The following is a 20,825-nucleotide window of genomic DNA, read 5'->3' as shown; positions in this document are numbered from 1 at the left end:
CCTCGGTCAATACTTACCTCTCCCCACCTCTCCACTCTGGATGTGGAATGTCCCTCTGTGCCCACACGTCTAATTCAACTTGATGGGCCTGCAGTAGATGTGATGTAATGACGCCATGGGTCCTTAGACCGCCGGAGTCTAGGGGAGAAGAGGCTGGGCTGTAATACATTTTATCTTAAACAGTGAGTATTTAGAAATCTATTTTTAAAGTAGGGATGCACCGATACCAAGTATTTGGGCGAGTACTCGCCCAAATGCTCTTGATACTTATCCCAATACTGGAACTTCCGGTATCAGGAAGCTGGGTGGCGAGTCCTTACATGCCGCCCAGCTTCCTGATTTGGCCGGGAAGTCGTCTTCATGCTCCCTCATCACCAGGAAGCCATCTCCATGCTCCTTATCACCAGGTGACGAGGGAGCATGGAGACGGCTTCCCGGCTAATCAGGAAGCAAGTCATTACATGCCATCTGGCTTCCTTAATAGGACTTCGGGTATCGGTGAGTACTCAAAAATATAAATAAATCAGTACTTGCATTCGATACTGAAAAACCGGTATCTGTGCATCCCTAATTTAAAGTTTACCTTGCTGCCCATGTTTCATGGTACAACCATACTTGGGATATAACATGAAACATGGGTCAGATCGCAATCCCCCCTTCCAGCATCCGCTACTGTGGCAGAGGGACTTGCAGTTTCAATGGGATTCAAGCATGGGGACAAAATTGTAGAAATTGTAGAAAAGTCACCAGCACACCAGTCCTATTAAGATAGCAAAAGCTTCATTTATTGAAGTTTTTTGTCATATGACCAAACGCAAGCGCTTTCGGGACCGCGCAGGGTCCCTTCATCAGGCTTTAGCATTGACAATTGTACAGTGATCACATCTGATGTGATCACAGTACAACAGTCTGCAGGAGCCAGAGCATTGCACATGTGATCTACTGATGGTAGATGCAATGCTTTAATGGCTCTTATGCAAAAAAAATAAAAATGATGATAATAAATGCACTTTTTTCTTAAAAAATTTTTTTTAAACGGTCTATGAGAAGTTCTGCTCTAACTTGTGCCGTGCTACAATAATCTGCAAAATGTCCTCAGAAGGTGGACTGATGCTGTAAACTTTTAGTCCTCCATAAACGCACAGCCACCTTGCCTTAGGAGTGGAAGGTTTTTGATCTTGGACTGTGTTCTTCTTTATCGTAATGCTCTCCCCCAATCTTCTAATAAATAACCTAATCCTTCCCAGTAAACCAGGGACTTGTCGTGACAAGAGGCTGTGCACGCTGCTTGTATGTAAACACGTCCATCTGATTGAAAGTTTCGCTGAACAGCGGTTGGTTGTTTGTTTTTTCTCCTTCTTTTATATGGAAATGGTTTGTTTGTGGTATAATAGTATATATTCTCCCAAACTAGTTATGTACAGATGGGGTAAAGGGAACTGTGGGGAGTCTGCTTCTATGGGATGGCAATGGGGCAAATCTGCTCGTGACCGTGGGCCATATAATGGCAGCTGAAGGGTTTAGGCTCCTACACAAAGCCGCTCAGCCTTTCTGCTCCTCCTCTGGTGGTGGGTTGTTGAAGCTGCACCGCTGTAAAGGGGCCAATGGGCCGCTTTTATGAAGTGAGCGCCTGGGAGCGTTCATAAACAAACGCTGCAGGGATTCCTGAAGGTTGTTTGTAATCCAATCGCCAAATACAAGGATGAGGGTAAAGGAAAAGACGCGTATGATGAACGCGGAATGCTTTAACCTGTGCATTGACAGAAAGCCTCAGGCTTTTAGACAAAACTAGGCCGGAGGGACTGGGCTACCAGTCAGATTCTAGGTCAGGGGTGGGCAACTTCGGCATTTCAGCTGTTGTGGAACTACAACTCCCACGAGGCATTGCAAGACTCTGACAGCCACAGGGATGACTCGCAGTAGCAAGATGGATATTGTAGTTTCACCTGGAGTGCTGAGGTTGCCTACCCCTGTTCTACATGATGTTTTTGGTATGCCAGCTTAGGCTAAAGCAGATTTCTGATTGGCTCCAGTAGATTAGGGCCCTCCTAACCCCACTTGTCTCCCTTTTTTATTTTGCAAAGCTGAAACCGCTGGCTCTATATAAATCCTGTATGGTTTTTAGCAGCCATTCTTTTCTGTAATCCTAAGAATGTTCCCTGGAGTTTCATGAAGTGTATCATAGATGTGTGCGCTACGACTGTCACTACGTGCAGCAGATTTATGTACATGTCCGAAACATGCACTTGAACCTATCACCATGGGCCTTTGGTTGCTGAACTGACATCTGGAGCAATTTGTACTCCTTACCTCTCAGGATTGCTCCGGTACACACTTCATTCATCAGTACCAAGCCCTGATGAAGGGGGACCCTTAGAACCCCGAAACAAGTCGGCTGTTTATGATCTAAGAATCTGTATAAAATCTAATCTGGACTTTATAAATTCTGCTCTTGCTGCTTTCCTCCTTGCATACTCCTATCTGAGAAATTGGCTCATCCCTCTGCTGTGCTTCTTCTTCTTTCACTGTCCGGTCACAGGTTGTGGGTGAGAGCAGACTGGACCTGGGGTACTTAACGGCAGCAGAGAAAAACCAGGTCTACTGCCCTGCCAGGGGGCAGGTGGTACGCGCCAGAGCTGTGTAGGTCTCGGGACAGGCTACACAGAAATCCAAATCTGGCAGGTGAAAGGGCTCCTGTATGTGCGTCTTATCTGTGTATTTAGCCATTTGCCTAGAGTTGTGGGATGTTCCTCTGCATTCCATGTTCTTTTCTGAATCCCTATCATTGACACTCTGCCGGATGTCTCTGACAAGGTACCGGTGACCTCACTGGTATCTCGTGCATCAGAACAGCTTATATGCTGGAATTTTTAGGCCACGTCCACCATGCCTTCCTTTGCACATTTGGTGACCTGTATAATTTTCTTAGTGATGACACTATCACTTCAGCTGTACATGTCATTTACATTCCAGTACAAGGACGGGGATAATGAGTAGGGATGAGCTCTGGTCATGTAGGTGACTCTTCCACAAGTCATTGGGGAAGTATATGGAACCTGTCCATAAATTTCAGTGACCCACTTTTGGCTCGGTCAGCTGTGAAAGGGTTAATTGCAGCGTTTTATGTACTCGTGTATCACTGTGTGTTCATTCTTAATCACTAATTGGCTTGGTACCTGTGACTGTGAACATCAAGGCGTGTCATTTAAAGGGATCCCACATCAATGAAACACCCTTCCTTATAATAAGGCGTTGCCTGTGGGTTTTTTTTTCTTCATAGTAGTTCTGTAGATTATATTGTGAAATGGGAAAGGCGGAATGTCATTGATGGTGATGGAATCATATAGAGGAGGCAAGGAACGCGGTGCACCGGCCTCGGGGATTCCTAGTCATAAAAAATACACTTAATATTGTATAGAATACAAAAAAAAAACCCCATATAGCTTCTTGCCCTCGCTCGCACCCTCTAGTGAGATAGATTTTGTATTATATATGTTATTTGTATATATGTGTGCACAAAATAAGCACGTCAAATTGCATTATACAGGTGAAACTCGAATAATTAGAATATCGTGTCTTGTTTAAATATTGCCCATTGCCCTTAGAGGCCAAAGATTTGTTGTTGTTTTTTTTATATAAACCCTGCATACTCCAAAATCAGGCACAGATCACCCCTAGAAACTGAAAATAGTTGTGATGTCTTGTGTGTCTTCTCTGCATTTTTGCGCCTGGGGGTTTCTGTCGACAGGCTTTTTGGCTTGTGTTGATGACATCATTTTGACTTATCTCTGTCACTCTGCTCTCTCCTTCTCATCCCATGTACACTGCAGCACTGACTGGCTCCTTGTGCTGCTTCTCTCTGTGTGCCGGGTACTTAAACTGCATGCATTATAAAAATAAAAAAAACATCTAAAGGAGTTGTAAAGTCCCAGCATATCCTATCCTGTTATAACATCGGCATTGTAATAGGAATACATACCAGAGTTGTAATCAAAGCTTACTTAATAAAATCCCTACTATGTAGTGAGTGCTGTCTTCCGTCTGTCCATCAACTTCCTGGATTCCCAGTGTGCTTTGCATCTATTTCCCTGCTGCTTGATGTGATGCAATCTCCATTTCTCAAGACTGCATATCCCATAATGCATTGCTTCCAGCAAGCAATGATAATGTTACATTGTCAGACATTGAATTGTAGTTCAGAAGGCAGGCTCTGTGTGAGTTGTGACATAAGGAAGTTGAGTGAGATTGTGTCACTGCATTGAGAGGTTACATCCTATGGGCATCTTCAATAAGCAAGTTTACAAACTTCTAGATGGAAATAGTTATTAGAAGTGTGGTAGAACTTATGGAAATTCAATATAGAAATGAAGCTTTATTTTACTGTTGAACATAGATACCCTTTTAATGGTTTAAGAAACACAGACATTTATGAATGGCACATGTATATTTGGTGTGTGTGTGTGTGCTCCACTGTATATATTTTATTGCATTATTTTTAGGTCTGTATTGAAACGCGTACAACCAAGTTGTGTTTATTTCACCATGCAGGAGGAATGAGGCTTAACCGGGTTATTACGCTTTTGCTTTGCATTTTGCTTTTGTTGCCTTTCCAAGGAGGAATCTTGCTAAACAAGCTGAAGATGCTTTGAGGATTGTTTCTTGGGGTTGGGCCTGCGAGTCGTCCAATGGCTTGTTACCCAGTAACGTCACTTACCGATGACTTCACTAACCAGTTTTACCACTTCTTCAGATCCGTCCACAGCGCAGTTTACTCGATCTTCAGAATTCTCTTTTGTTTTTCTCCAAGTCTCTGCAGGGTGATCTCTGCTTTTCAATCTCTTTGCCCAAAGATGTTTGTTAGTATTTTCAGTATGCTTTTTAAGCAGGGGTAGCGCCCCTTGGCACTCCAAATGTGGTAAAGCTACAAATGCTATCCTGCCTCAAGTGTTACCAGAAGCTGAGCGGGCTGCGCAGGCTGATGTCCCACCCAGCTCCTGTCAACCACTGACTTCAGTGAGCTGAGCGGGACACCAGACAGAACCAGCGCCAGAGGTACACCTTGGTAATGTGCACCGACGCAAAGGGTTTGCAAAGACCTTTGGTACACACAAATAGGATTTTTATATTAGGGATGTGCCAGTATCAGTGTTGATACTGGGCATTTTCTCATGCTCGTGAACATGACCTGATATCAAAACCCAATAGTGACGCTTTAATGTTTCAAATTGATTTGGCTGCCTGAGATTCCCCGCTTGCTGCGGACCTCACGAAAGCCTTCTTGGGAACCACACGGCATCTGTTTACAGCACTTTCACCGCCCGCAAATATTTTCCTCCTGAGGCCTGCTGCACATGTCCCTCTCCTGAAACATCAGGCTGGCACCCCAGAGCAGAGCAGCAGCCCAGAGTATGTAGCAAATTCATATACCACTATTCTGCATTGCTGTATAATGTCTTGCTGGGATTTGTAGTCCTCTATAGCTGATGGTATTCTGCATTGCTGTATAATGTGTTGCTGAGATTTGTAGTCCCGGCTCTGTCCTACTGTCCTAAAATCCTTAGTTTTGTACTGTTATAGAAAAACTGTCACGAGCCTAAAAAAAAAAAAAAAACGGGAATCGGTGAGTACTTGAGGAAAAGTATCGGTACTTCCCTTTGTGACAATTGATTTTGGTCAGTTTTGATGTAAACTGATATACTGTGATAGAATCTAGAATCTGTGTTCAGATCCATTAAGCAAAAACTTCTGTACTGATAAGAATGCAGCATTTCTTATGGTTGTATGCATGAGCCCCAATGCTGACATTTAGTACAAAGCAGTCCTGACTTGTAACAACACAGCAGTGCCAACCACCAGGTGGCAGTACATCCATACGCTGCAACTTTGTGAAGGTTCTATAACCAATATCTCCAAGCCTAATTGTAGTTGAAATATTTTTACAAATAAGTAACTACAGAAGAAAAAGCACATCTACAAATACCCAAAATTGAAGAACAACTCAGGGCATGTAGAAAATGAACTCTTGCAGTAGGGCTTCCCTACTGTTAATTGCTCGTTTTGGTCTAGGGTCTAGAATAAAGCAGATAGTCTTACCCGATCTTTGGTCCTATCCTGGTCCCCGCAACCTCTTCTCCCCCAGGCTATGGTGGTCTAAAGACACTTGACATCATCACATCCATTTACGCATTGGATGTGAGGACGTCAAGGGGCATTTCAGTCAGAGGGGGAGAGAGGTGAGACACCACCATTGCGGGATCGAGGATCAGGATTAGCATCTTTTATTTTAGACCCTGGGCTTAAACAAGCACTTAACCCTTGCAGTGTGGGGGTAGCAGCCTAGCTTCGTTGGCTGGTAGGACACTGGCGACCCAGCAACCACCACCACCAACAACAACATGGGGGAGGATGGATGATGACAAACTCCTCACTCTCAACATAAGTTACTCCAAAATGATCTTATTTACCGCCAATTTCCTCATCTCTGTATCAGCGGTTTCTTTATGTTGCAGCCGTTGCGACATAATGGAAAAGTGTTGCTATTAAGAATTTACCTGAATTTTTCGCATGAGTCCCTAATGGCATTAGAACGCCACACTGCTTTTCTGAATTTGGCGCAGGGCCATCGCAGAAAGGTGTTTACTATAAAGCAGTCACCTTTCAGAGATGGCACTAATGCCAGAAAAGTGTCACCGTTGCCATATTGCATCATCTCCCCATTGTCTTAATGTGATACTAAACTCAGGAGTTAAATCTGAAAAATACATTCAAGTACCTGAACTATTACCAAAAATTTATCTTATTTGTGTATCACTCGGCTGTAGACCCTCAAATCATCTCGTTTCAGCGCGATTTTTGAAATGGCGTTTTTAGGCGTATTGAATCGTTTCAGCGCTGAAATACAATTTAAATACTCGCTGATCAGTGCGTTTCCATTTAATTCTATAAGGAAAACGTGCGAGAAAAGTAGCTCAGAGCATTTTGGGCGACAAGCGGTTCGGATCCCACAGAGCCACGCGGTTGCATGAACGGTCCCCATAGGAATGTATGGGATTGTTTATGTTGGCGGTTCAGCCTGGACAAATCCGTGCGACCCAACCACCCTGGTGTGAACGGGGCCTGAACTGGTGCTGACACTGTCATCCTTTCTGGAGGGTGGCTACTTTTGTTCCCCATGGTCCCTGTGTGTTGTAAAGTAGTCACCGCTTCAAGCTCGCTCCTGTGATGGACTACAATCTCAATACAAATTAGTTAACTAAACGTGAGATTGTGGTCCATCACAGGAGCGAGCTTGGAGCGGTGACTACTTTACTTTAAAACACACATACAGGGACTATGGGGAACAAAAATGGCCAATAAGATATATTTTTGTTAATAGGTAAGGTACTTGACTGTACCGTGTTTTCCCGAAAATAAGACACTGTCTTATATAATTTGGGGCTCAAAAGAACACAATTGGTCTCATTTTTGGGGTAGGTCTTCTTCTTTTTTTTTTTTTTTTAATGTACAACAATCCCTGCTTATTAATGTACAAAAAATATGGTGATCAGGGCAATCAGGGGTGCCGTACCTTTCCAAGAGCAATTTGCTAACCAATCGCTGGCCAGAATGAGCGAAGCGCGCTTTCACCATGGATTCCTCACAGGCAGAGTGCATTTGATATCACTCTGCCTGTGACAGGAGCCGGCCTCACTTCCTCTAGCGCTGGCTTCGTTGGCACTGCTGATTCTCTCTTGCGGCTCTTCAAGTTCCCCCTTATGCCACCACTGGCCCTGGGAATGGCCACAACTAGGTCTTATTTTCGGGGTAGGTCTTATATTTTAGTAATTCCCCAAAATAGTACTAGGTCTTATTTTTGGGGTAGGTCTTATTTTAGGGGAAACAGGGTATTTTTAAGGTTTAGTGTCGCTTCAAATTTAGAGCGTGACTATTTTCCTGTGTGTACATATCACTTAGAATTGATGCATTTTCTGCATTCATTTAAAGTCCTTCTATAAATGTGTCACCATATTACTGATGTCTGTCTCTCCTCGTCTTTAGGTGTTCATATCTGTGAACTGTTTGAGCACAGACTTCTCTTCTCAGAAAGGGGTGAAGGGGCTTCCACTCAACATCCAGATCGACACCTACAGCTACAACAACAGAAGTAACAAGCCCGTCCACCGGGCCTACTGCCAGATCAAAGTTTTCTGTGATAAGGTGAGATACATTGGGTTGTTTGAGGCAGATCTGTCACACTATTTGTCGATTTCATCATATGTACCATTTAATTAGACTTCTAGAGCTGCAAGCTGCTTTTGCTTTTTTCCCATCGCTATGATTCATCAGTCTCATTTCTAGTCCTGCTGCAAAAAAACTATTTAAAGATGATTTTGTCTATTGTAGGGTGCAGAGCGTAAAATCCGAGATGAAGAGCGTAAGCAGAGCAAGAGAAAAGGCAAGTGTACTGAGCCCAGCTCCCAGATGAATGCTTGTAAGTAGAAATGATACAATTGTCCCATTGTGTCTCGCTGGCCTGTTTAGAAAGGAACTCCAGGCAGAATCAGTGATACGGTCCACATGCGTGTCCTCCATTACCATACTCTTTAATGGTTGTATGTACTCTCCTATAGTCCTTTATTTCCCTTCATGGTAATGGTTATTTAGCCATCTGATGGGCGACTTTTGGACAACATGGCTACTGATTTTCTTCTATTAGTCTGTGAAAAGGAAAATTTAGAGCAAATATTTCCTATGAAAAACATGGAGGGTGCCATTGCTAAATACTCATTCTGCAAATGCTAGTTGCCTTGGTGTCCTACAGACTCCCCTGCATCAATACTTTTATTGACTGACCCATACAAGCCTGCGGATAAGGACTCCTGACTTGTATAATTGTTCTAAGTTTGAGACTCAAAAGTATTGAAGCCAGTGGTCCGTATAATACCAAGTTGACTAGATATTGTTGATGGTGGCTCCACATTTCTCTAGGAAAGGTTAATGTTAAGCTCCCTGAGCTACTGCTACCGAATTCAGTTCCATTCATGTGTTCCCTAAACACACACAGTTTAAACATCGGTGTCTGACTATGATCCATGGAGTGAAGACCCTAGCGCAGGTGGTTTGATCTCGCTGTACAATGGTCACATTTCAAAGAATAAAATTTCCAGGCAATTATGTCTACCTGTTAAGGATGATCTGCACTGCCCCTACCCTTACAGCAAGGCATTTTTTTGGAAATTGACTACAGGGGAACGGGGAGGCAGAGGAAGGCTGGTAAAGATGCAAGCCATCCATGGTTTCCTCACCATGGGAAACTCTTACACGCCATGGTACATTGTCCATTTAGAGGGAAATGGATGAAGGTGTTGTGTTGAACATAATGGTGTGAACATGGCTAACCATCACTACACTAATTTTTGAGCACAGCCTAGCCACGGGTAAAGCAAGCATTCAATTTGGGGAGTAAAGACAGACTGCATGATGTGAAATGCATATCCGAAATATATTTTAATGAATACTATATCGCTAGTACTCTGGGCTGCCCACAGCACATGACCTAGCATGACTATCTAGGTCCCCTACACCTAAGCCAGTGAGATGGTGCTACTCCCTTATTTGAGTGTTCTACATGATATTTATAATATGAGAGATCAAAATGAAACGCCAACCAAAACTTTTTTTTGTTTTTGAATAGATTAGGGAAGAGTTGGAATGTGTGTTGGGGTTCTATCTTTGCCTTTTTTGTGGATATTATCTGTCCAATGGTGACATATAGAGCAATAAATATAAATGGTTAGCAATGAAAAGAAGGGTTTGTATATCTCTAAGGTTTTTAATACGGTCTGTGTCACAGTGGTAGAGGTTTCGTTTTTTCGCTCTTAAAGCTTTTGCAGTACTTTTAGACCAAGTTTTGGCTTCTATGATTGATCAATTCTTTTCTATTCTGTTGTGCAGTTACAGATGTGAAAGGTGCACTGCTTCCCTCTCATAAGAGGACAGACCTCACGGTGTTCAAACCCATGCAGGACATGGACACACAGCCAGTCCTGTTCATCCCTGACGTACACTTTGCCAATCTCCAGCGCACCACTCACGTAAGTATTTCCGGTTCCCAGTACCTATTTTTCACTTCAAAGCAAAATGCCTGGGATGTAGGGATTAAAATTGCCAGCTAACCTATATAACGTGAGTTTATGTGCACTAGGCCTTTTATTGTATCTAGTTGTAGTTCCTGTTCTAAATGTTACAGAATACAAATCAGTTTTCCATTAACTGTGCCAGTGCTGACAGAACAGCACTTCCAAAAATTCCGGAAGCTGGCCTTTCTTTTCCTGACCCATTCAAATTCCTATTGGCTAGCAAAGCTGCCCACCATAGTGATGGAATAGGAATGTTGGGGGTCACGGCTTGGCTGCAAGTACCAACACTACCCAGAAGTGTTAATGCTGTGGCTGTCCGAAACGGTCAGGAGGTATGGGAGGCTGTTGCAGATGCAGTATGTGTAGCAGTATTGGGGTTGTAGTATTAATAATAATAATAATAATATTTTTTATTTTTTTTTAAAGATGTCTTCTAATGTGATAGTGTAAGTGTAGTCCACAAAACACAAACTAGAAGTTGCAGTATAAGACCAGCTACTTTTCCCACTACAGGCCCAACCTGTGTTTTAACTTTACCTTATCACCAAATCTGTGCATAAGGAAACCATAACAGATGCAGGAAAATTTGCATTTTTCAACAAATGTTAAAATTTAAATAGGGAATGTCTCTGTGGAGGCCTCCGCATTGTTACCAAATAGAATGGTTACAAATAAGGGCCCATTTTTTTTTCTGGATTCCTGCAAGACGTGCTCATAGTAAAGTCCTAGTATGCAAATCTTGGAAAACGAATGGTGTATTTATATATTAAGTTTGTATATTTCTGTTTCCATTATATTCCAGGTGCTCCCCCTTTCATCAGAGGAGATGGATGGAGAAAGGTAATTAATACCTTTTTTGATTTCTTTGTAAAGATTTGGAAAAGAGGTCAGGCAGTGCCAAGTGTAATTGCAATTTCCTATAGCGGCCAGGCTTTCGCTTCTGCCTGATAGGACTACAGCAAAATAAAACTAATTGGACGCTAAGCTTTGCTGCACTTTTCACTGCTTTTGTTTTTATGAAAGCACAAGCCCAACTCCTAACTTAAGCCAACACTAAGACTGCTTGGTGTTCTAAATACGGTACCTGTGCTTAGATCCTGGCTAAGGCGGAGAACTGGAAATGGTGATCCACTTCCAAACAGAAGGTTGCAGCCCCTTAAAAGCATTTGTAAGGCTCCCGGCAATCTTCATTCTGTTTTATGGGAATGGATTAGCAAGGATAAATGAGACCAGTCACCAGTGCTCCAAACTCCTCCAGTGAGAACGTCTTTATTGACATGGTATCACAAAGATTGTGACATTTCGTGGCCACAAGGGGGTTCCAAATTCACATAGATTTCACATTGTGTGTCTGATGAAGGGACCCCTTGTGGCTCCAAAATGTTATGAGCTTTGTGATGCCATGTCTAATTCTCACTAAAGAGTTTGGCGTGTCGCTGACTTGTCTCATTTAACTTGATGAAAGCGGCACCATTAGCTTCTTACAGCAGCACCCAGCAACATAATTTTCTAGGTTTCTATCGGTCAGGAGTGCAGTGGGTCATGGACATTAAATTAGCAAGGAAACATCAATGGCTATAAATTGTGTCCAGTTGGCTGGTTGAAACAAAAAACAAAACAATATTAAATTATATCAAATACAGGTGATATAGACCAGTCTTCACATCTATATACAAAATGAAAAGTTTATATCTCCTATGTTTATGTCCAGCTCTGTTATGAAGAGAGTGCCTTTCACTCCGGAGGAAGACTTTACAACGCCTCCCGCTAAGATCCTGAGAATAGATGAGCCAAAGAGAGGTATGTATGGCTTTCCTCTTATATACATTCTGCTTCTCAGAAAAATCCACAGCATAGCAACTGTACTGTATTTTTATTCCATTCCACTGGTTTTATGTTTTGGTATTTTTTATTTTAAAAAAAGCAGTATGCTATAGGCCTGGTATTCAGTTGGTGGAACAATGGAGGTTCCAGAGAAGACGTATAATTGAAATTGCATACACTTCACTTTTTTTCGTCCTTTGCTAAAAATTACACTTATTTACCGTTCACCTTCCCTATGTAATACGTGGCCATAATACCTTGGCATTGTAAGAGAATTACAGGGAGAGCCACATAGTAAAGAGCATTGCATAGGGTAAAAGCGGACCAGTCCCTACACTCCTGGTCATATGGGTGTCTCTGTAGAGATTAGAACTCAGAAAGGATCTTAAAGTGTATGTTAGCGCTAACAATCAACTTCTCTCACTTGCTCCCTTTTTGTCTGTAAATATACCACTGAAAGCATTTCATCAGTTATCATGCCAAAAAATCAATTGATCCTGCCAGATATTCAATGAGCTGAAAACTCCATGTACCCGTTCTCTGCTGACTGTTATGAGTTAGCATTGTTTCAAGTTCTGTCTGTGAACTACAGAACACCCCCTATGTTATGTAGAAGAGGTAAGCGGGATGTGTTCTGTCTTACACTAGATGAATAAAGGTAGTCGCTCACACTTCAAAGGTAGTAAAGTCAATAATGTTTATTGACTCAAAATGATGCACATCTCCTTAGCGACGTTTCGGGACCGTGCGGCCCCTTCCTCTGCCTGAGGAAGGGGCCGCACGGTCCCGAAACGTCGCTAACGAGATGTGCATCATTTTGAGTCAATAAACATTATTGACTTTACTACCTTTTTGGAGTGTGAGTGACTACCTTTATTCATCTATACTTTGCGGAGGAATCCGTTGTCACTGCCTCACCCGCCCGGCTGCATTGGGCTCTCTCCGGTCAGGAGTGCGATGGGACATGAGGATTAACTGTCTTACCCTAGGGTGACGGCCCTGCTCTCCATAGGTACAGAAGGGTGAGCGAGGATCACAGGTGAAAATAGATGCAAAATAAGACTAATGTAGCCTCACATCTAAGAACTGGCTGGCTGCAATATATAACATTTTTGTTCTTGGGTTTAGATGCGCTTTAAATTGTTTTATCTACTGTGGTGTGTTAATGTATCTGTGCACTGATGTGGCCCTTACAAGACCACATATCCCGGCCCAGCTGTTCAGAAGCACAGCAATACCTGTTGGCCTTCTATATTGGGTGCAGCACATAGCCTTACTGTTAGGAGCCTGTCTTAGATTACCCTTGTAGGATGATAATTACCTGTGTGGGAACCTTAAAGGAAACTTGTAGTAAAGTAGAATGTGGAGACTGCCACTGCTAACAAGACAGAGTGCTCCATCTCATTACTCCAATGCAGTGCCACAGAACACCAGTGCGCAACCAAGGTTTCCACCACCCCTTCTTTATAAACAGTAGAATCACAATCATAGAGGGTTTTATGATGAACAGTGATGAGCTCGTTGTCTTCGCCGTGTTTAATCTGTTTCTGTGTCACAGTGCATATTGCCTAATCATGCAACAAATATACTTCTGTGGAATTAATGTTCATTTATCATGTTAAGTAATATTCAGTGACTAATTGGAAAGGTGTTTATTGGCAAGGTGATGGATACTGATACAGAGTTTGTATCTCCTCTCCTGTTGTAGTGCTGCTGTATGTGCGGAGAGAGACGGAAGAAGTTTTTGATGCTCTTATGCTGAAATCTCCATCACTGAAAGGACTGATGGAAGCTGTAAGTATCCAACCTTCATGTTGTTTGTTTTAGAGAATGAGGCCAGGCACAAACCAGGCACCTTTACACTAGAGTAAGGCATCTCAGAGGAGACCCCATTACTCTGTGTAAACTTACTAGTGCCCAGTATAAGGAGATGACTGAAGAGGATTTCACACTGTGAGGGTTGCAAGAAACATCGACTTGGCATTCTGTCACTAGAAAAGGGATTCCCCATTCCAAGGCTTATTTTTCCCCCTGGGGAGGGTTAGTTGGAAATTTCTAATTTTAAGCAGGTTGAATTTGATGGAGTTTTGTCTTTAATAAACCATTCTTAAGGGGTAGTCTATCCCAAAAGTGGCATTCAAGGTATTGGGGAGCCTGATGGGTTCTCTGGGATGGACTCTTGTTTCTTGTATGTCTAGAATATTTATAACAGATAACTCACTGCTCATGATTTCTGCTCCTGCCATCCTGGCAATTGGCAGTGTTTCCTAATGATAGGAAGGCATAGCTGGAAAGCCATACCATGTATACTCCTAACTGAGCTCACTATCGTTCTAAAAGTCTTCATTGTTTCTCGGGGTGAGATCTTTGCACCCAACTTAATTTTTAGGTTTGCTAAGCTCTCATGTGAACCTTTCTAGCTACTCATCTAGTAACATATCTAAGCTCTTTTAAGGAGCATCAGGGAGACAAGTAGGAGTAAAAATTTAGCATAAACATACCTGCCTTCTGTAACAAGGAGGTCCTTCAGAGCTTAGCTCTCCAGTCTTGGGGCCTAAACATGGCCTTGATCAGCTCTCCATCGTGGGCATCAGTGCTAAGAGTATCTTTCTTTATCTGGTGATACTAACTTCAGTGCTTGACCTGGAACCAGAGCACCCCAGGATGTCCTTGCTGCAGAAGGCAGGTAAAATCTCCATTTAAATAAAATCCTCCTACTCTCACCCCCCCGACCCCGCCCTTATTCTTCATGTTGAATTTAGGTCTGCCTCAAATATAATGGATTCCTCAAGATGAGGAGTTGTACAGTATTCACCATTTGAAAAGAGCAAGACAACTAGTTATATAGGTCAAAATAAAATAAGCACCCTTTGAGTAATACCAGGGCTGGATACCAATTACTGGGCCTGTACACACACACAACTTTTGATGCCAATTGTTTCAAAGAATCATTTACAATATTGCTATTGTGATGGAGTGTGTTTAGAAAGGACTCAGATATATATACTTAATAAATATTTATTTAATTATAATAAAAAAATCCCATAGTTCAATATAAAACAATCCACTTGTAGTAACATTCATATAGTTCTCCAGATGTCAGTATACTGTCTCTAACGGCTATTGCTGATTCATATACTTAAAATCCATATTACAAAATCCATATTACAAAGTAGTAGTACATTGATGCCAATTGTTAACATCCTCTACTTGATCACCTGTTCTATAAGAAGGGTTTTTTTGTGTTGTGTTTTTTTGTTTTTTTTACAAGTCCTCATCTGGTTTATAATATTAAGACGGTGTGTAAATAAAGTTTTGACTTGCATGACTGATGGAGAAGGAAGGGAGGGGGTTAGTAGCTAATAAAAGGGGGGAAAAAAGCTACTGGTAGGCACAAATCAACAGTTAAAGTGTATTTCCACTTTTGCAGTCCATTTTGGGGGAAAAAGCCCTATGTTTTTATATATTCACACAAAATACCATAGCAAAAAATAATTTTAAACATTTCTCACCTTTTTAGATGTTTTGTTGCAATCAGGCAACATGGCTGATTCCAGGTTTATTCTGAGCACCTTCACAGGGATCTGTCCTTATGGAACTTAGGACTGAAATTCAAGCATTGTGTTTCTCTCATTAACTTTAACATACATTGCAAGAAGCACGTTTTTTTATTTTTTTGTACCATATGCTATATAAATAGGGACATAATAGGTAAAAATATTAAATAGGTGTTATCCCAACTTGGTGGCGAAAGTGTAAATATAATTTAGGTCTGTGCTAGCTGTTACTTTTACTGATGGGCTTATTAAAAATACTACCAGACCTACATAGAAGTCAGAAGTAAATATGTTTTTTTATATTACTTTTTTAGATCTCAGAAAAATATGAAGTTCCGTTTGAGAAAATTGGAAAGATCTTTAAGAAATGTAAAAAAGGGTAAGTATTTCCGTGCTGTATGAATGTATCTGCAGGATTTGGCGTCGCATTGCTGGAAGCAGATGGCTTGATGATTTATTGTTGTGTATTCGTATATCAGTTTTTAATTGAAGATGATCACTTATTTCCCATACGAATATAACAACAACAATGACATATTTTGCAGTGTTTTCAAAGTCGGTAGAATGCTTCTCATTAGTTGCTGCCCCAGTGGAGCTCACAATCTGTTGTCTCTGCCCACTGATACAGAGATTACAGTCTAGGGCCAGGTTTGGCAGAAGCCAGTTATCAACTGTGAGCCATTGAGCGTAGTGGGGCATAGTTGTAAAGCCCAAGTGGAGAATAAAATATTCTTTGCTGGGATTTTGTATTTTAGAATGTCTAAAATTCCTTTCCGGATAAAATTGATGCTCACACCACAGGCTGCTTTTAAAGTTAAGCTGTCATTGAGTGCTGCATGGCAAAATTGCTGGTTGCCTGGCTGTAATGATCATCCACTCCACAGTTCAGAAAGTTCCTTACCCAGAAGTATACAGGGACTTTCTCTGGATAAAACATGTTTTTTTTTATCCCTGAGCCCTGGTTCACACCTAGCCCCCACAGTTTTTGCGCATTTGTATGTGCGTTTGCAGCATGTGGTTATTTCTGCGTTATGCACATTTGTATGTGCGTTTTAACGTGTGTACATAACGACGCATGTTTTGATTCGCAGTTCATAAACCATTGTGTGCAATGGAAGTGTTTCTGCTCAGGTGTGAACCAGGGCCATCGAAAATCATGGGATTTATGGTGTTGTGCAGTTAAAAGCGCTTTTTGAACTGCTCAAAAACTCCTACAGGGGTGAACCAGGGCTGAGTATTGAAGCAAGCTCAGGAACATGGCAGCCAGTGAACTAGAAACCTCTTAAACAAGTGGCAATATTTGCTATTTGTACTACTTTTTTCAGTAACACATGGAACATTCCCACTCTGATTTTTGCCTCCTCCCTGGGCTGTTATAGTCAACATTGGCACTTGACAACTAGGGGCAAGAGGGGTGCAGTACAGTGGTGTCCCCCCCCACCTTCCACCATTCTGATCCACTCTGTGGTCCCAAATGTATATTAAGCACCCCTATGGAACAACTGCTGAGATTTCAGGACAAACAACCCAGAGACTGTTTTCAATCATTCTGAGCAGGTTGATTTTAGATTATTTTTTACAGTTAATATTACAGTTAAAGACAGCCAATGTACATAACTGCTAGCCAGCAAGTACAGGGAGTGTCAACCCAAAACTATGTAAATGTTTGGTAGATGCTGGAGACTAACCCTGCTACAGTTTCTTTTCTCATAGGGGCTTGGTGAGATATAGGCCACCTGCCAATGAGCGGCTCAGATTCTTCCTGTTTTTTTATTTAATTTTATGTAGAATGTAAAAGGAGGAGCTGAAAAGCAAAAAGGTAGGCAGGACCCCCCCAAAACCCCCCAGTGGACCGGAATCATGTTGGGAAGAAATTTGTACTGTAGGGCTCACCTAGTATAAGAACCCGGGTCTGACTTGGCACACCAGACCTTACCTGCAACTGAAATATTACTTTTAGCTGGACTGACCCAATAAAGAATATAAAAGGCTTTTTCCATCTTTTAGTGGAAGCCAGCAATCTTTTATGTAGTCTTAAGTGTACTTCTAATGGTGACTGCCCGACCGCAGATCTCTACCTGCTATTACTTCTCCGTGCTGGATGCTTGTTTTCCACTAAATGAGATCGTGTTTGTGGTTCTAAATATTTTCTTCCATCACCCTAGGATCCTGGTAAACATGGATGACAACATCATTCGGCACTATTCAAATGAAGACACCTTCCAGCTTCAGATTGAAGAGACCGGGGGAAGCTACAAGCTGACTCTGACAGAAATCTAACCTACTCCCTCCATTGCACATAGACTGTTCCATAAAGGCCAGTGTTCACCACTTGCCTTGCAAGGAGACGGGTCAGCTTCCAAGGAGGAAAGTCACCGGCTGCTGTTACAATCCCTCAGAATATCTGAGCGAGCTGTTACCTACAATCTATACGGGTGGTACAACACTGCAGGGAACCCACTCTGCTCAGCATGTCCTGAAGTGCATTGCAGGTTCCTTTCAACACTCCGAAAGCACAACAGCTCAGGTTCCTTTATCAAGCTGAAGAAATATCTTTTAATTCTTCTGTCTGCCAACAGAAGAAAACCAAAACGAAACAGAATACACATTTTGGCAGAAAACTACAGCGGGTTGGAGGATAATAGTTTTCTGGCCATATGGTGGGGCAGACTGTAGAACCTGAGGGACCTGTAATGCAATGAAGCATGGGCAGCAAAGGGCTGTATATCTTTACCACTTGTTAAAACTGCCTTGCATATGAAGAACGATAATGGGTCTTGTCAAGTCCTGCACCCATGAATGTATATAAGAAGTGCAATATATTTTTTATAACTTTTTTTTTTTTTCTCTTTTGTAAATGTGTATACATGAGCTTATTACGTATATAATATATAGTTACAGTATGCGTGTGTATATATGGTGAGGATTTATCGGAGGTGCCAAATTTGGGATCAGTAGACGAGTGTGTGACAAACAAGCACAGGTTATAACAAGCATATTATAACATTTTTCTCTCAGGAAGTAGGGAAGCCATATTTGTGCCCATTCAATGCATTATAAGTTCAGTTGGAAGGGCAGCGACAATGTGGTGATGGCCGGAAGTCGTATTGGGGTAGAAATAAGCATGCAGGCTTCTTCAGTTAGGCAGTGCAAAGGGCAGCAGTAATAGACTGTAAACCTAGGACAACCAATATTATTTCTAGTCAGACCCATGAGAAAAGCTTTGGGAGAGGGCTGTAGAATACTGAGCTCCACATAACATTATTTGATGATATATAATAATTAGTTTCATGCCTTCAGCGGGAGATGCTTGGCCATTTAGTTTTTCTTTTATGTGGCCTATATGTTATATGTAGTTGTGAATATTGCTGACTGGGTTGCTTGTAGACCAGCATAATACTTTTATTGTTTTATTTTACTGCTCAATACAGCTAGTTTATTACTTGTGCATAGTAACCAATCAGATTGATACTTTCATGCTTCTGTACGGAGAAGCTAGCACCTGACTGGTTGGTATGGGCAAAACACAGACCTTTTCATAAGGTCTGAAAATGACATGTAAGCTGTGGGAAAATTCGGTTCGGATATTTAGTTGTTTCAGGATTTGGATCCGAAATTCAATTTTGTTCGGGTTTCGGATTCGGAAGTTTTTCTTTCGTTTTGGATGAGTTCACGAATATTCTTTGCGAATGCCACAGAAACCATATACAGATATTAATACTAAAGCTGAATCTCCTGGACCCGAATTGCATTCGGGATCCGAATTTCCGAATTGCATTTGGGAGCTCCCGAATGCCATTTGGGTCTGGGAGCCTCAGCTTTAGTATTTTATATATATATATACTATATACGGCTCCCATGTTGCCATAACGAAGATTCGTGTTCAGACCCATTCGGATGCATTAAACCAAAACACATCTGATTGGCAAGAAAAGTCACATGTCCGATTCAGTTTCGCTTTTGGATTCGGATACATTGGGATTCGGAAATTCAGATGTGTCCAAATTTTGGAAAATTCCTCCAAATTGTGATTCGGAACAAAAATTGCACATGTCTAGACTGAAATACGGACAAGCCAATCCAGTAGTAATCTAGTAATAGGCCATATTCTATCAATGGGACCTAAAGGTACAGGTTTCCTATCTTAATATTCTTCATTCTAATGTCTGCATATGTTGGCTGTGTTTTTGGTTTAAAAGCTTAATATTGATATATGAAAAATGTATTTAAAAAAAAAATATCCTATTTTGGCTTTCCCCCTTTTTTATTTATACATTTACAACATCTTTTTTTATAGAATGTTAAATAAAAAAAAACTTTGGCCTGTCCAAAACAGAAATAGCTACTTAAAAAAAGATCTTTCTGGCCCAATGCTTTCATTTTTTTATATTCCGGTTGCAATAGCTTTTCCAATGGACTAAGTTATCTCTAAAAACAGAGGTAGAGCACTATAGCGCGGATAATCATTTGTTTTGCTATCTCTAAAAACAGCCGCAGGTTCTTCTTACAATCTCCTATGGTGAGAGCATCGAAGTTCCTTCGTTCTCCATTTTGTGCCTGGTTGCCTCTTAGGAGAAACAGATGGCCATTTTAATGATTGGGAGAAGTTGTAATAGATTGGCCATCCGTATGAATGAGTTGTTGTGATAGTTTGAACCAAGGGTAGGCAAGCGTCGTCCCTCCAGCTGTTGTGGAACTACAGATCCCATGAGGTATTGCAAGACTGGCAGCCACAGGCATGATTCCCAGAGACATGATGGGATTTGTTGTTTCACCACAGCTGGAGGGTCAAAGTTTGCCTGGCCCTGGTTGAAAACAGGTGCAAATCATTTCCTGAAAATATGGTTTGACGCCTCTGCACTAGGAGTAGAGCTAGCCTGCATTACAATCTCTTAATACATTACCATTTTAGGTTGGGAGGAAGAATTGTCCCTTCTAGTTTGACATGGAAACCTCAATTATTCTGGTTGCTTATATTCTGTGCTATAATTGTGAGTGTATAGACACTGGAAAATAGTTTTTTTGTTTTTTTTGTATATAAATTTATGTATTTGACTATTTGTTATTCGTTTTTATTGGTCTGTTTGACAGAACAGAGAAAAGGGTTATTCGACTTCAGGGATGTAACTTAAAAATCATCTGTAAAAATTTAAATTATGTTTGTTACAATATAATTCCAGCTGAAGGATTTGGTTTCAGGTTATCTATTGGATAATGGTGTGTAGTAGTCGTAGCAATTTATGAGGGGGGAACCTTGTACCCACTGTTACATCTGTATGTATGCTTTTTAAAGAAAGAAATACATTTTATATAACTTTTTCTGAAA

The 20,825-nt window shown here is 41.5% G+C and overlaps 1 protein-coding gene across 2 annotated transcripts in view; it reads left to right on the top strand.

Moving 5' to 3' along the window:
- GRHL1 (grainyhead like transcription factor 1) overlaps positions 1-18,051 on the top strand; it is a 35,307-nt gene extending 17,256 nt beyond the window's left edge. The window contains exons 9-16 of one of the 2 annotated variants that reach the window (XM_018560010.1): positions 8,038-8,196; positions 8,383-8,434; positions 9,934-10,073; positions 10,921-10,958; positions 11,830-11,918; positions 13,651-13,736; positions 15,814-15,878; positions 17,665-18,051. In XM_018560010.1, the coding sequence (XP_018415512.1) occupies positions 8,038-8,196; positions 8,383-8,434; positions 9,934-10,073; positions 10,921-10,958; positions 11,830-11,918; positions 13,651-13,736; positions 15,814-15,878; positions 17,665-17,779 (744 nt within the window). In that variant the 3' untranslated portion in view covers positions 17,780-18,051. Of the gene's footprint in view, positions 1-8,037; positions 8,197-8,382; positions 8,471-9,933; positions 10,074-10,920; positions 10,959-11,829; positions 11,919-13,650; positions 13,737-15,813; positions 15,879-17,664 lie in introns of both variants that reach the window. The other variant, XM_018560009.1, reaches the window with a different exon arrangement.
- The last annotated feature ends 2,774 nt before the right edge of the window (positions 18,052-20,825 follow it).

The sequence above is a fragment of the Nanorana parkeri genome, unplaced genomic scaffold (assembly GCF_000935625.1).
Source record: "Nanorana parkeri isolate BGI_ZX_2015 unplaced genomic scaffold, ASM93562v1 scaffold425, whole genome shotgun sequence".
In the NCBI taxonomy this organism is placed as follows: domain Eukaryota; kingdom Metazoa; phylum Chordata; class Amphibia; order Anura; family Dicroglossidae; genus Nanorana; species Nanorana parkeri.
The sequence above is the reverse complement of the archived record's forward strand: the minus strand, read 5'-3'. Positions and strand labels throughout refer to the sequence as shown.